The sequence below is a fragment of the Prionailurus bengalensis genome, chromosome B2 (genome assembly GCF_016509475.1).
Source record: "Prionailurus bengalensis isolate Pbe53 chromosome B2, Fcat_Pben_1.1_paternal_pri, whole genome shotgun sequence".
NCBI classification, from domain to species: domain Eukaryota; kingdom Metazoa; phylum Chordata; class Mammalia; order Carnivora; family Felidae; genus Prionailurus; species Prionailurus bengalensis.
The window spans coordinates 141627630-141641524 of NC_057349.1; the positions used below are offsets into that span (position 1 = coordinate 141627630).

General features: G+C 45.4%; 1 protein-coding gene across 13 annotated transcripts in view; it reads left to right on the forward strand.

The window, feature by feature from the left end:
* The window catches only part of ARID1B (AT-rich interaction domain 1B), a 449892-nt gene that overhangs the window by 417490 nt on the left and 18507 nt on the right, over positions 1-13895 (forward strand). For all 13 annotated transcript variants that reach the window (XM_043592659.1, XM_043592667.1, XM_043592660.1 and 10 more), the window contains 4 exons: positions 4418-4627; positions 7406-7610; positions 13093-13231; positions 13482-13654. In XM_043592659.1, coding sequence (XP_043448594.1) covers positions 4418-4627; positions 7406-7610; positions 13093-13231; positions 13482-13654 — 727 coding nt within the window. The remainder of the gene's footprint in view (positions 1-4417; positions 4628-7405; positions 7611-13092; positions 13232-13481; positions 13655-13895) is intronic.

Consider the following 13895-nt stretch of genomic DNA (forward strand, 5'->3'; position numbering starts at 1 on the left):
GTTACCTTCTCTGTAGACATGTTTTGCTTTTGCAGCAACGGAGATGAAATGAAAAATGCTCTCGGGCGGGTTTGCAGAACTAACGGGAAGGGGGAGGGCAACTCCCGCATCTTGACGGCTTTGTGTCATTGGCTTTGAGTCTCAGAAGGCAGCCCACGTTCCGGGGGTTTTCCCCACAATCTCCCCTGGTGTTGTGTTGTGTTTTGTCTTCATCACAAGAAGAGCATTTTTGAATCGGCATACTCTCAGGTTAGCAGGTAGAACTCAGATTAACACTTTTCAAAAACATGTATTATGTTGGCTCGGAGGGAAACATTTTAGAGGCCGAAAATCATCATCGTTAAAACCTTAAGATAATAATCAAGAATAATAATTTGTGAAAAACAAAGACTACTGATAGATGACATTATATATTATACGTTTAAAATGCCACTTTACTGACTCTGGCTTATAAAGATGGAGTGAGATATTTATGATACTTTGACTAGTCAGGTGATCTCCATCCAATGAGTCCCAGAGGAAAGAAACTATTACCAAAACCGCACTTTCCACTTAAATATAAGAAAAAAGCAAACTGAAGTGTTGACTTCATTTCCTGAGTATAATATAATTCGCCATAAGGTTGCATACTCCTTTTTTCTAAACATTCCCACGTCCGTTATCTCTTCCTGTACCATAACCATTGTATGTTTAAGAACGGGCACGCAAATGTCCAGCTCCGGGGGTAGAGAAGGACCGGGGAAGCCGTGGTCCCAGGTAGAAGGATTCAGATGACGGCTCTGTATGGAAAAAATGGCGCCTGTCTTGGATGAGATGCTAATTTAAAGAAGGGAACCAAATGCAATCGGAAGGAATGACCAGAGAGTATCTGTGCTGTCAAATCACTGCTGATATATACGATTTAGGAATATTTAACTGTTCTTTCTGAGACACAACTTCAGTTTGCACTTAAAATTGCTCCTACCAGTGTCTCTAATAAAGCCTGTCTAATAGAAGGCCTGAAATGGACTGAATAATAAAGATGTTCAGTGCTTTGACAGTGTGCTATGGACCAACATTGTTTTGTTACAGAACATTCTAAAATAAAAATAAACATTTGCACATACACAGATTACCAGGCATATGGTAAAGACTGCTGAAATGTAAATCTGCCTTGGAGATTTGAGGAAAAATGTACTTATAGACTTAATTAAAGTATATGCAAGGAAAACATTTGTGGCGCCATAATGTCTTACTGTAATTCTTCAGCAACCTCCGTTCCCTTCTCTTGCACCCATGACAGTTACGGGCACTAGAATACCATTTTTACAACACAGAAGCAATGTGAGGTGCTCCTAGTGACCTGGAAGAGGTAACCCGTCTCTCTGCAGGGCTGGTGTGTTTGCCCAGTGTCCGTGGCTAGAGCGTATGAGGACACCCATCCAAAGGTTGCATCGAAGCTGGTGTCTGTGAACAGAAAAAGTACATGTTGAGCCTAATCGACGATAAAGTATATACTCTTTTATTTCCTAGCACTTATGTTTCCCTTTATGTCCTTTTCCTCTGTTCGGACACCCAAAGACTAACTTTGATAACTGGCCAGTAAACAGACCTTGAGGCTGGGAGTAGAGATGGAATGTGGCAGTCATGGGCACAACCCCTCCTCAGCTTTCAGTCTTGTTGGATTGTGTCCACGGTCACTCAGCACCCCGGCCTCTGAAATCCTGTTACAGATCCCTCCAGTGTGCATTCGCCGTTGGGGATTCAAAATCGGCCCGAACCCTGCCTCGTGGAACATAAAGTCTAGTCAGGAGAACGTAGGGCAGACAGATGATCCCACGCAAAACACGGGCTTTTTATAGGCCGTGTAACCAAGGGCCGCCGAGGACAAATAGAGCGGGAGACAGTGATTCAGATGAGGGAGCCTGTGTGCCTGGGAGGCCTCTTCCAGGGACTGACGCGTCACCTGAGGCCTGACCACTTCTCCTCCAGATGCATTTTCCTACATTATGGTGCCATGAAAATCCTTAAGTCTTTTTTGAAGATTTAAAGCTATGAAAAATAAAATGATCCTATTAAAAACCACTGTCTTCATTAAGCTTTTCTAACTTTATGAGAACAAACTGAGACATACAAAAGTTAATTAAATTCAAGTTCATTTAACAAAGAAAGGTAAGGAAAGGTAAAATATGTATGGCCAAAGTAAGTACACTATTATTTGAGGCTTATCTCAGGTTAGGAGATACACTCTTTCACAAACGGGAACAGACATCTATCTGCATAGCCCCACTGCTCGGGGCCTGATGAACGGTCCTTCCGGACCCCTTCCCCAGTTTGGCATCAGAGAGGACCAGGCCAGAGATGGCCTGGATCTTAGATTCAGAACGCTGGTAGAGCCACTCAAGGTAATTTTAAATTGAAACGATCGCTTTTATTTCTCTTACCCTTAAATTGAATGTCAAACTTTTACCTCTCAATTTGTTACAAATAAAATGCAAGTGAGAGGGTTGGTGGGTTTTTTTTTTCTGTTTTGATTGATTTTAGGTGATAAAATCTCATTTTTTAAAAAGACAGTGGGCCCATTTGGTATTGTGCCCCAAAAGGGAAAAAAAATTTTTTTAACTAGCATTTAGAAACTAACTACCCCCCCCTTAGTGATGACAGAGCTTCTGGAATGTGTAAAATGTGGTAGGACAATTTCTTTTCCCAGTCAAATATTCCTTGGGTACATGAATATGGAAAAGAAAATTTAAAAACATATTATTTGAATATACAGTGTGTTCCAGATTCTGAGTATATATATGGAGATATATATATATATATATATATATATATATATATGAATGTGTATATATTTTAAGCTCGAAAGTAATTTTTAAGTGACTTACTCTTGAGCCTCAGCATCAATGTAAGTTCTAAAAGATCACACTTTTTTTTAATCCCACCACCCTAAATTTTTTATTTACATCAACTGTATTCACCCATTTTTTATGTATTTGATGTAAAGGTTTTATGCCTCAATAATTCTGAATCTGAAGGCTTAAAATTTCAGCGGAAATAGCCTGGGAGAGGTGCCTTCAATTAGAGGAATGTTGTTATTTTCATTCTCAAGCATCCTCTCTGAGGTCCTACTTTCACTGGGGATCATTTACTAACAAAGTAACATCAAACTTCAATGGCAGTCCTGTTATTTGACCCCCCAAATTTCAGCAATGTGTTTAAAACGGTTAAGCCAAATACAATGGAAAAGAGTTAAGAGGAAGTCCCGTCTAAAATGAGGACTATCCATTGCAAATGATAAGCTGGTAAAGACACATGAGGAAGTAAATTACTGTTCCAAGGAAATCTTGATTGAGAATTTAGAAGTGAATTTTTCACAGCAGCCCTGGAACTGCAGATATTAAAGCACACAAGTTATTGTTACAGACATAAGAGGCATAAAAGAAAAATACACATTTGGGCTGTACCAAAAATGCTAGCTTCCCAGATCACATAATCCAGAAGGTGGGCTTCAGTTGTGCACAAACAGCAAATTTTGACATTTTACTATCACATAGAATTAGAAAACCGAAGATAAGAATTAGAGCTTCAGTATAAACCACACGAGCACATAAAACCCATGTGTGTAAAAGTAAACACATACATGTATCCATAGATCTGCAGGGAATATGAAATAGCCCATGTGTTTGTGATTAAAGCATGGTTGCCTGAGAAATCTGTTAAAACAATTCCTACAAGAATATTTAAGAATATTTAGGAATATTTAACTGTTGCCTTGGCAGAGAAGTCCAAGAAACCTTACGTAGGGAAAGCTAGTCATCATGAGTAAATGCCAAAACTTTAGCTGGCTTAGTTAATAAAGCTTACAAAGGAGCAGAAACCACACCACCGGTCCCTATGAATTGTGACCTACCTTCTATATTTCAGCAAGTCCCAGATCTGTTCTCCATAAGATTTAGCATTTTAATGAAGACACACATTATTGATTCTTATTTTAACAAGGAAAAACAAGAGTCCGTTTAGTTTTTTGGGCTCTATAATATTACGTAAATGTGAAATTTTAAGTTCACTGCGATTCTTCTATGAACTCGCACCCTCTTATTTTTAAAAGTGACATGGGGCGTCCTTGGAAACTTGCCTTCTGGGATTCAACGCTTATATCAATCAAGTGAAAAAGGGTTTTGTTTTTTTGGTTTTTTTTAAGTATATAAAAGGGGGAGTTTGGGCCCTTTATTTAAAGTCAAAGTAAAGTCTTAATTAAGAAAATGTATAGTTTGTGCCTGAACTAGTAGCCTTCATTCCTGATTGTTGTGTGATAGCGGTAGTTTTTAAATTTCTTCTCTTCTTGTGTTTGGTAGCTCATTACTTTTTTCTCACCTTCTTCCCTTTCCCTCTGCCCACCCATTCCCCACTTCCAAATGCTCTTTCTGGGCGCTAGAAGTCCAGCTCATCCACCACCACTGGGGAAAAGATCACAAAGGTGTATGAGTTGGGGAATGAGCCGGAGAGAAAGCTGTGGGTCGACCGATACCTTACCTTCATGGAAGAGAGAGGCTCCCCCGTCTCCAGTCTGCCCGCGGTGGGCAAGAAGCCCTTGGACCTGTTCCGGCTCTACATCTGCGTCAAAGAGATCGGAGGTTTGGCACAGGTGAGCGTGCGAGTGAGTGAATGAGGAGACGTTGTGCGTAAGCTCCCAAAGGTTTCTTTGTACTTTTTTTTTCTTTTTTTTTTTTTTTCTTTTTTTTTAAATAAAAAGCCAAGCCCGTGGGATTCATGTCTGTGTGCTGTGCGGGGAGAGCACTGGGGTGGGGCCCTGGGCCTGGCACCAACTTGTAGTGTGACCTTGGCAGGTCACTTTTACATGGACCTCCATTCTCATCTACAAAATGAGACGGTCGGGCTGGGTTTTTCTTTAGGTTCCCTGACAGCTCTAGAAATCTGTGGAATCTGCCAAGATTTCATAGTAAATGCTCCAGGAATGTTTTGCAAATGACCAAATTAATTGTCCGGATCAGTTCTAAATCCAAAGCAATTTATTAAGAAAACGAAGTCCTGTATCTCACAGCATGCCCACAGTGCCCGAGTGGGTAAGAGGGGCATTTCTGCACAGAACTGGGGCTGGGGTGCAGGAGGGGTGGCATCAGGGTGTGGAATTTCAGAAGGCACTCTTCAGGCTTGTGCGGTGCCTCCCCCGCCCCTGCCTGACTCTCTGAACCAGTGCTCCCCTAAACTTGGTACCCTGGGGGCCAAACTTTCCTCCCCCTGGTCCTGGCTCTGCTGTGGTCTGGAGTCTAGCACATGAGTGCATGTCCTGCGAGAGGAGCAGGGAAGGGGTCCCAGGTAAGTGCTCACTGCGTGCTGGGCACCATGCTTTCCGTTTGTTCTGGCATGGTCTTTCTGAATACCCGTTAAATGCAGGCGTCATCAGCCCCAAAGAGGAGAGGACAGTGTAACAGAATGAAACACGGTTGGGTGGCCCAGGGACTCTCAGGGTGGCTGTAGGCCAGGTCTGTCAGATTCTAAGACACGTGCCCCCCCCCCCCCCATCTTCCTGTAGCTCTCAGGCTGGTTATCCGTTAGCATTACTTGGGGAGGGAAGAAGAATCACTTGGGGAGCTTTAAAAACCTGTCAGCACCTGGGCTCCCACCCGGATCACTGAAAGGAGCTGCTCTGGGCCCAGGTGGTCCAGTACACAGTGTGGGACCCTGCACTCCGCCTCGGTGCCGCAGGGTCGCTAACCATTCGGGAGTGAGTCACCTAATCCACGGGTACCGCTGAGGGCCCGCCTTGCTCTCAGCGCCTCGCAGCTCTAGGGGAAGCAGGCCAGGCCTTTGTCCCTAGCCTTCCCGGAGGGGCCTCATCCCACCAGAGACCTTCCGTGGACGCCCGAAACCAACAGAGCGTGAGCCAAGGCTTTGCAGAGTCAGGTGGTAAGTCGTACATCGCAGACCAAGTGCATGAGTGGTGGTCAGTGGAGGGAGAGCTCAAGATACAAAACTCTCTCCTACACCTAGACCCCCTCACCTTTCCTCTCTGCACCTGCTCCCCCAACCTTTCCCCTCTACCCTAACCCCGTGGCATAGATTTTTTAAAATCCTTAGGACACTATACAGTTGGGTTTCACCCTCACAGAAGCATAGAGCTTGTCCAGACCCCTTACTTTTCCTCCGTCGACAGCGTGAATTACCTACCATGTTGGGTCTGTGGGTGAGGTTCATTGCCTGCCTGGCTAACAAGGGCTGCTTGAGCACAGCTGTGATGCACGATGGTGAGCCGCGTGGCCACGTTGCCCTTCACCCCGTCTTGATTTCTACCTGGCCACCCTGAGCTGCAGTCAGAGTGGGCACTGGCAGCCACACAGAGGTCGGTGCAGAGCCTTGCTTTTCAGGGCAGCCCAGGCAACACGCCTCTTATCCCTTCGGAAGCATTTCGCGAGCATTTTGTTTATCACACACCATTTAGTACTAAGTAAATGGACATAAAGAGCTTTGTGATAAAGTTTGAATCCAAAAATTGAACATTTCATTAAAAACCACTGTCGCCTTAACATTTAACCATGCTCCTTACTTAGCGCCAGGCGCGTCTAAAGGCAAAATATTCGCAGGTCTGTGTGCTTCCTTCGGATGTCCAACCTTGCTTAACTGTCCCAAGTGGAAACCGAAAGTTAATGCCTAAAGGCCTTTTGTAGCATCCCAGGATTTCTCTCCTTTTTTCTCTTCACGTTGCGGCTCTATTCTCTGCAGCCTGAGTGTCAGTGGGAACCCTGCGTGGCCCTGCCCCTTCCCCAGCTCGCAGGTGCCCACCGCGTCGGCTCGCTCGTGGCTTCACAGAGCCACCCAGGGTGGATGGCTGGTGCTGGCTTTCCAGTGAGGGGCCCTCTGTCCAACACCCTAAGAAAGTCTCCCATGAGAGAAGAGATGCAGGCTAGAATTACAGGGAGCTCGGGCTGGTGGAAAGAAACACTGTTTTTCGTATCAGAGCTCAGCACTTAAATTGCAAAGTCGTTCTGTTACTGCTTTTTAAGTTCTTTTTCGGGTGCCTTTTTTTTTTTTTTTAAGATGAGAGGTGGGCTGGGGATGAGCGCGGGTGAGAGTGTACATTTGCTCAAAAAAATCGCGGGCTCTGAGCAGCAACGGCCTGGAATGGTGCGACGCATTAGAAGGCACACCAAGCAGAAGAATCGCAAGGAGCAATGCTTTTTATGTAGCTATCAGCAGGTCCCTTAATGGTTTTATAACTGTAAATGCTGTCTATGCACTACTGAGTGGGAGTAATGAGCATTCGTTAAGAGAGGCAAATGAAAAAAAAAAAAAAAGTAAACCAAGACATTAAGTGCTTTTTTTTTTTTTTTTGTCTCCTGGCTTTAAACAAGCCACTTTGCTGCAAACCAATGATCCTGCCTTTTTTTTTTTTTTTTTTTGCTAGGTTAATAAAAACAAGAAGTGGCGTGAGCTGGCAACCAACCTAAATGTTGGCACTTCAAGCAGTGCAGCGAGCTCCCTGAAAAAGCAGTATATCCAGTACCTGTTTGCCTTTGAGTGCAAGATTGAGCGCGGGGAGGAGCCCCCGCCGGAAGTCTTCAGCACCGCGGACACCAAGAAGCAGCCGAAGCTCCAGCCGCCCTCTCCTGGTAAGCGGGAGTACTACACTTGTCGCCGGGGAAAGGAGAGGCACCTGCACCCCCACCCCCACCCCCACCCCAGGGCGCTGGAGGCCACCCGCCACTCATGTTCTGAGAAGGCCACTTCACAGTAAAGCAAACAGAACGCGGGATCTCTGAGGACAAGGGGCGTTTTGTTGTGTTCTGTTTAATTGAACCCCCCCAGTCGGCAGTGCTTAAGGGAGGCGAGCATGCGGTTTGGGACGCTGCCCTCTGGGGCCAACATTTCCAAGGCTTTCTGTGGAATTCTGAGCTGTAGACCTTTATTCCTTATACAGGTATTTAAAAACATCCCGTCTAATTCTGTCAAAATAAGTATCCCCGGTAACCTTTTATTCCTTGTACAAGTATTTTTAAATATTCCATTTAACTCTGTCAAAATAAGTGTCCCCGGTAACCTGTGCTCATACTTTTGTGCTACTAGAAACTGCCACCCTATAGGTTTGACAGCCAGTTCCTACCAGCTCTGCCTGTGTCAGCGACACTCAGAGTTGTATGTTAGCAAAATGAAATTTGGACTTCTTTTTACTGTCCCCTGCTCAGCATGTTCTCACTTGTAGGGAATCTAGCAAACTGTCACGGTAAAGGTCCATGCAGCCCTATTTCTGAGACCGAATAGCCCATTAGCTCTGACCTAGAGGCCAGGAGTCTTAGGAATACTACCTAGGAATAGCGCAGTTCACCTAAATCCTCATAAGCAAAACCAAGCGAATGCCTTCTCTCCTGTGTCTCCGCTCAACTGTCCGAGACCCTGCCATTCTCTCAGCTCTCCTGCTAGCCTTAGCTCTACCTGTTAGCGTTTCAAATTACTGACTCGTTACATTCTAATAAATACAGTATTCAAGATAGGAAGAAATTTACATCCTCCTGAGTTCTGGGTGGTGACCTCACTCAAGTCCGATCCAACCGTGTTCTTGTCTTTCTGGCCACATCCAAGCCCTGTGATGGGGTCAGCACTTAGCCGTGCTGTCCCACGTACAAGGTGAGGCTGGCCGTACCTGCCACTGTCCATCACACAGGATTGCCCTGGGATCAAATGCCAGTATTTCTTAGGCACTTAAAGTGTGCCAGGCACCTTTCTAAGTGCTTTTCCATTCAATCACATCCCCCCTATGATGCACAGATACTGTCCCAAAGTCCATGAGAAAACTAAGGCACATAAAATCTTGACTAACTGGCCCCAGATCTCCTGCTAGTGAGTGCTATCCAGCCCTGGCATTATGCCTAGACCTACTGTATTCCTCTGTCCATATTTGAAATAGCATTGTAACAGGGAAGCCTTTTGCACACACAAGAAGGTGTCTGTGAGCCAAAGAAAGAAATTGTTTTCTTTTTAATTATTTCCTCTTGCTGCTTTCTGGACGGCAGTGCTAGTACCTAAGGTCACGAATCAAGGGATCTCACATCGCTACTTCCGTGGGCCAAAGCGCACTTGCAGGGAATACACCTCGATATATATTTAGATCTGACAGTTCTGAACACAACTAGAAATCCTCTCCGGCCCCACCCTTAAGGATTCGAAGCCTTTGCAGTTACGGTGTACCTTAAAAACTGTGAAATCTAATTTTAAAAGTCTCACAACATTACATTCCGTTCACAGAGTAAAACAAGCCGCCTGTGAACGGCTCTGAAACTATTTTTCCTAAATAAAAACTCAGTGGGGTGTAGGGACCAAAGTGGCGATGTCTGCAAAGATGTAAAGGTATATTTTATTTGCCGGGGAAAAGCTCGTGTCACTGAACGGGCAGCACTTCTGTATGGAGAATGGCTCTCCCAGCGTGACCAGCTTCAGTACAAGAAATCCCGCTGAGGCATAGACCCTTCAGAAAGTGTAGGGCCTCTTCTCTCAACAGTCAGCTCTTTCCTTTTTCCCTTTTTTTTAAAACTACCGTTTTTGTGGCAACATTATCGTTTTAACTGCACAAAAGAGCTCGGGTTGCAGATGCACTTCTGATAGCTCATTCTTCTCAGTGGTCCACATGGTCCAAAGGCTTGTGAAACAGGAAGCAGGGGAAGGAGGGCGTCCTGAGCTGAGCCTCCCAGTCAGGGCGCGGCCCAGGCGGCCCCGTGCGGAACACACGGGGCCAGCCTGCCTCCTTACCTGTTCTGTGCGCCGCTCGAGACGCTCCGTTCAGCCAGACAGAAGGACACGCTTGTCAGTGGGGTCCTGACCGACATCAGCCCCATAACCAAAAAGCCACGCTCCTGCCTGGCATCCGTTAAGGAAAACGACTCTGAAACATTTTTATCGTCAAAGAAGGAAAACAAATAATAATAATTGTTCCCAACCGTTAGCCATGTTAGGGTTTCGTATACTACAAAATTTTTAAAACCTAATCTTCAGCCAGAATTCGTGTTCTTAGAAGTCCGTCTTTCCCATAAGAAGGTAATTGTAGCTTCTTTCTTACCAGCACGTCCAGGCAAACTAAACTAAAAGATTCCTGAGAAACATGCCAGATTGCTCTTCACAGGGCCGCTCGGAAGCAACCCAAATCCCGGATCATTTGGTCCTGTTAGCATCGTGAGTCGTCCACCCGGCCCCCCTTTTTGAGGCGACGTGGCTGACGTGGCCTGAAATTCATTTCTGCCAGCCTCTGGGAGGTGTCACCCCTCAGCCCTTGGGGGCGCGCCACGATCCTCACTCGTGAGTGGCCGTGTGGCTTCTCACGCCCGAGACCCGTGTGGCTGTCTTCCAGTGACTAGAGCAAGTCCACGAGAGAAAGCTCCCGAATGAAAGCCGGGCAAGGCCTGGGGTATGGTTGCACCTCTGAGGCACCAGTGGGGATCTCGCTGTAACAAGCCCGTAAAAGCTTGTGGAGTTCTGCTGAACAGCTGCGGGAATCGGCCTCCCCAAGTGGCCCGCGCGGCCCGTAAGCTGGGTGGGGGGCCGGGGGGTGGGGGGAGCAAGGAAGCTCGCACATTCAATTAGTGAGTCTGTAACCAAAAACCCATCCATCTTTGCTGGCAGGTGGCTGACTGCATTTCTATTATTAGCTGACAGGTGATGTCACAAAACCTGTCATGGATCCAGCTAGGGAATCCTCAGCGGAAGATAAATGAGAAAGGGGTTCAGGTTATAAACAAAGGTGCCCTCCGGGTGACCTCTAGTCGCTGTAGACCTGGGACATATCAGCTATTCTCCCTTCCCTCCTTCCCGCAACCCCAGCCAGAAGTAGGGCACCAGGTTCGTGCTGTGTAAATTATCTTCCCAGTTAGGAGTCTGGCTGTACAGTCTGAAGTGTGTGAATGTACTTAACCTTCCATAACCTTTCCATTGTTTACTTTCGAGTATACATTTGTAGCTTCTGGCAAAAGGTAGGGATATCCTAGAGAGTTGTGCCAGCCTCATCTACTAACGGAGCTTCAAGAGGTTGCATTCATTTTTTTTTTTTTTTTCCTGAAAGGAGCAGAAAAAACACTGGCAAGAGGGAAGAATTTTTCCATTTTTTTTTTTATTAGCTGTAAATGTGAATACTTGCAAATACGGGTCATTCTGAAATCACAGCCTGTGAACCGTTTTTCCAAAGAAGCCGTATAGGCTTGCTGTGGAGTCTGTTGTGTGATTGAAGAAGCACGTTAATTTCGGGGCGCCCGGGTGACTCAGTCGGTTGAGCGGCCGATTTCGGCTCAAGTCATGATCTCCCAGCTCGTGGGTTCGAGCCCCACGTCGGGCTCTGTGCTGACAGCTTGGAGCCTGGAGCCTGCTTCAGATTCTGTGTTTTCCGCTCTCTCTGCCCCTCCCCCACTCATGCTCACTCTCTCTCTTCTCTAAAAAATAAATAAACAACAACAACAAAAGATTTAGAAAAAAACCCAGAAGCACGTTGTTTCTCCTGCCAACTCTGTGGGGCAGTCACGTCAGTAGGATTATCCTTACGTATTAATAGAAGACTGCTTTTTTCTTTTATTACCATCTACCTTTTTAATATGTATTTCCAGGGTTTCACCAAAGTTTGGTTTATAAGCATGCGTTCCTAAGCTTTTCTCTTGAGATATTGGCATGAAAAAGATTGTCTACTTTTAAAGTTAGTCCTCCTGGCATCTCTGGGAATTTCCCTGAGTCCCTCTGGACCCAGGCACCCTCTGGTCCCAGGCACCCACAGGACACCTCATACAGAAGGCAGGGCCCTGGCGGCCAGGGTCGGGATTCATCCCCCAGCCGGCCAGGCCCGGGCTGACCTGAGCTCATTGGAGACCTCTGTGTTCAGCCAAGGCTTTTTGAGTAGAAGTGCTGGGCTCGTTTCTATCTCTGACTCCTTCCCAGTGCACTCTGTCGTCTCCAGGGATTTGCGGAACCCCGTTTACTCTGCAGTCAAATGTGGCTGGTGGTGATTGTAGGGAGTCTTGGACAGCTTGTAAGAAAGGGACTATAGCTAATAACTTGTACAGTATCATCACTTACAAGCACTAGTAATTCTGCCATGTGTAATGGCTCTGAAAGCATTTATTATAAACCGCATGAGGGCAGGAATTTGTGTCTTTTTTGTCAGTTCTGGACACTGGCGTGCCAGGGGTAGAAATAAAGCTTGCAATATAGTAAGCGTGTTATTTATCCAGTTAAGTATTTGTTTCATTAATAGATGAAACCAATGTCTGTTGAGCATCTAACCTGCAGAGGCCTATGATAAAGCAAGAACCCTTAAAATACTAGGTTTTCCGATAAGATGAGTTGAAATTTTGAGAAGATCTGCTCAATTCTGAGTTCTGTTATTATAATGTAATTATAGTTAAAGCCGAATCTTGGGACTCTGATAATGACATTAAAGAACTCCAAAGAGCATGACTTCAGTTTTTGTAATAACAAATCTGATTCCATAGCTCTAAAAATGACTCTGTTAATGACAGAGCATAGACATATCCAGACATCGAGGAGGCATTGAAGTGACATAAGGCTCATTACTAATTTGTGTCATTGCATTTGAACTTAAACATTTCTCATTGCCTAAGACCTGGTACTCATTTTTCTAATTTTTTCCCCTAAAATAGCACAATAGTCCATCAAATTGGTGTACCAAATTTTTCATCCTGTTTTTTTTCTTACTCTCAGACATTTAGATTATCTCCATTATAAACAACACTGAAATAAACATTTTTCTGCCTAAAGCCTTTTTTTATATTAGATTATTTTCTTTGAGATAAATACCCAGGAAAGCAATTACCCAGTCAAGAGGTATAAATATGTTTTATGGCTCACAAATGAAGTATGTTGCCAAATAGATTACTGAAAAAAAAAAAAAAACGAAAACAAAAAAACCTTTTACTAATTTTCCCTATAAAGAATCTAAGAGCAACTAATTTTACTACGTCGTTACCAGTAATGGATATTGTTACTATTTCTAATAAGATGGTGTCTTGTTTTCCTTCCTTTTTTTTTTTTTTTTAAATAAGTAGGGAGGATGAGCTTACTCGATAACCCCTAGTGTCTTCCTTACTTTCTTACTCCTCGTCCCAGCGAACTCAGGGTCCTTGCAAGGTCCTCAGACCCCCCAGTCAACCAGCAGCAACTCGATGGCAGACGTACAAGGCGACCTGAAGCCACCTACCCCGGCGTCTACCCCGCATGGACAGATGACCCCAATGCAAGGTGGAAGGTGTGTACGGTAGGAGATCTCCGCGAGCCCCACAACATCGCATTTATCGATCTCGTAATGTCCTGGAACAGACTGTAAAAGGGCTGTTATTGCCTCACGAGCTTCCAAGTGTCGACCAAGAAATTACATCCGTGTAATTTTTCGGATGGTTTTTACGTGAAAAACTTTCAAGTTAGGCGCGTTTCCCGATCGGGCATTTGGTGGCAACTCCTGATATTTCGTTGCGCTTTCCTTGTCCTCGTCTCTTCAGAAGCGGTACAGTCAGCGTGCACGACCCGTTCTCAGACGCCAGTGACTCATCGTTCCCAAAACGGAACTCCATGACCCCGAGCGCCCCGTACCAGCAGAGCATGAGCATGCCTGACGTGATGGGCAGGATGCCCTATGAACCCAACAAGGACCCCTTCGGTGGAATGAGAAAAGGTAAATGCGGAGGGAGCAGACTAGGCCCAGAGGGCATTTTCCTCTCTGCCACCACGCAGCCAACCCACTTACCCATTAGAGACGTGTCTGAGCCACAGCTCCCCAACCTACTAGATTTCTGGCCTCGGGAAAAGTACTCAGTAGCTCTGTGCCTCAGTTTCCTCATCTAGGAATTAGGGCAATAACAAGACCGGCCTAAAGCATGTGACGAGGATTGAGTTCATGTACAAAAAGCCCACTG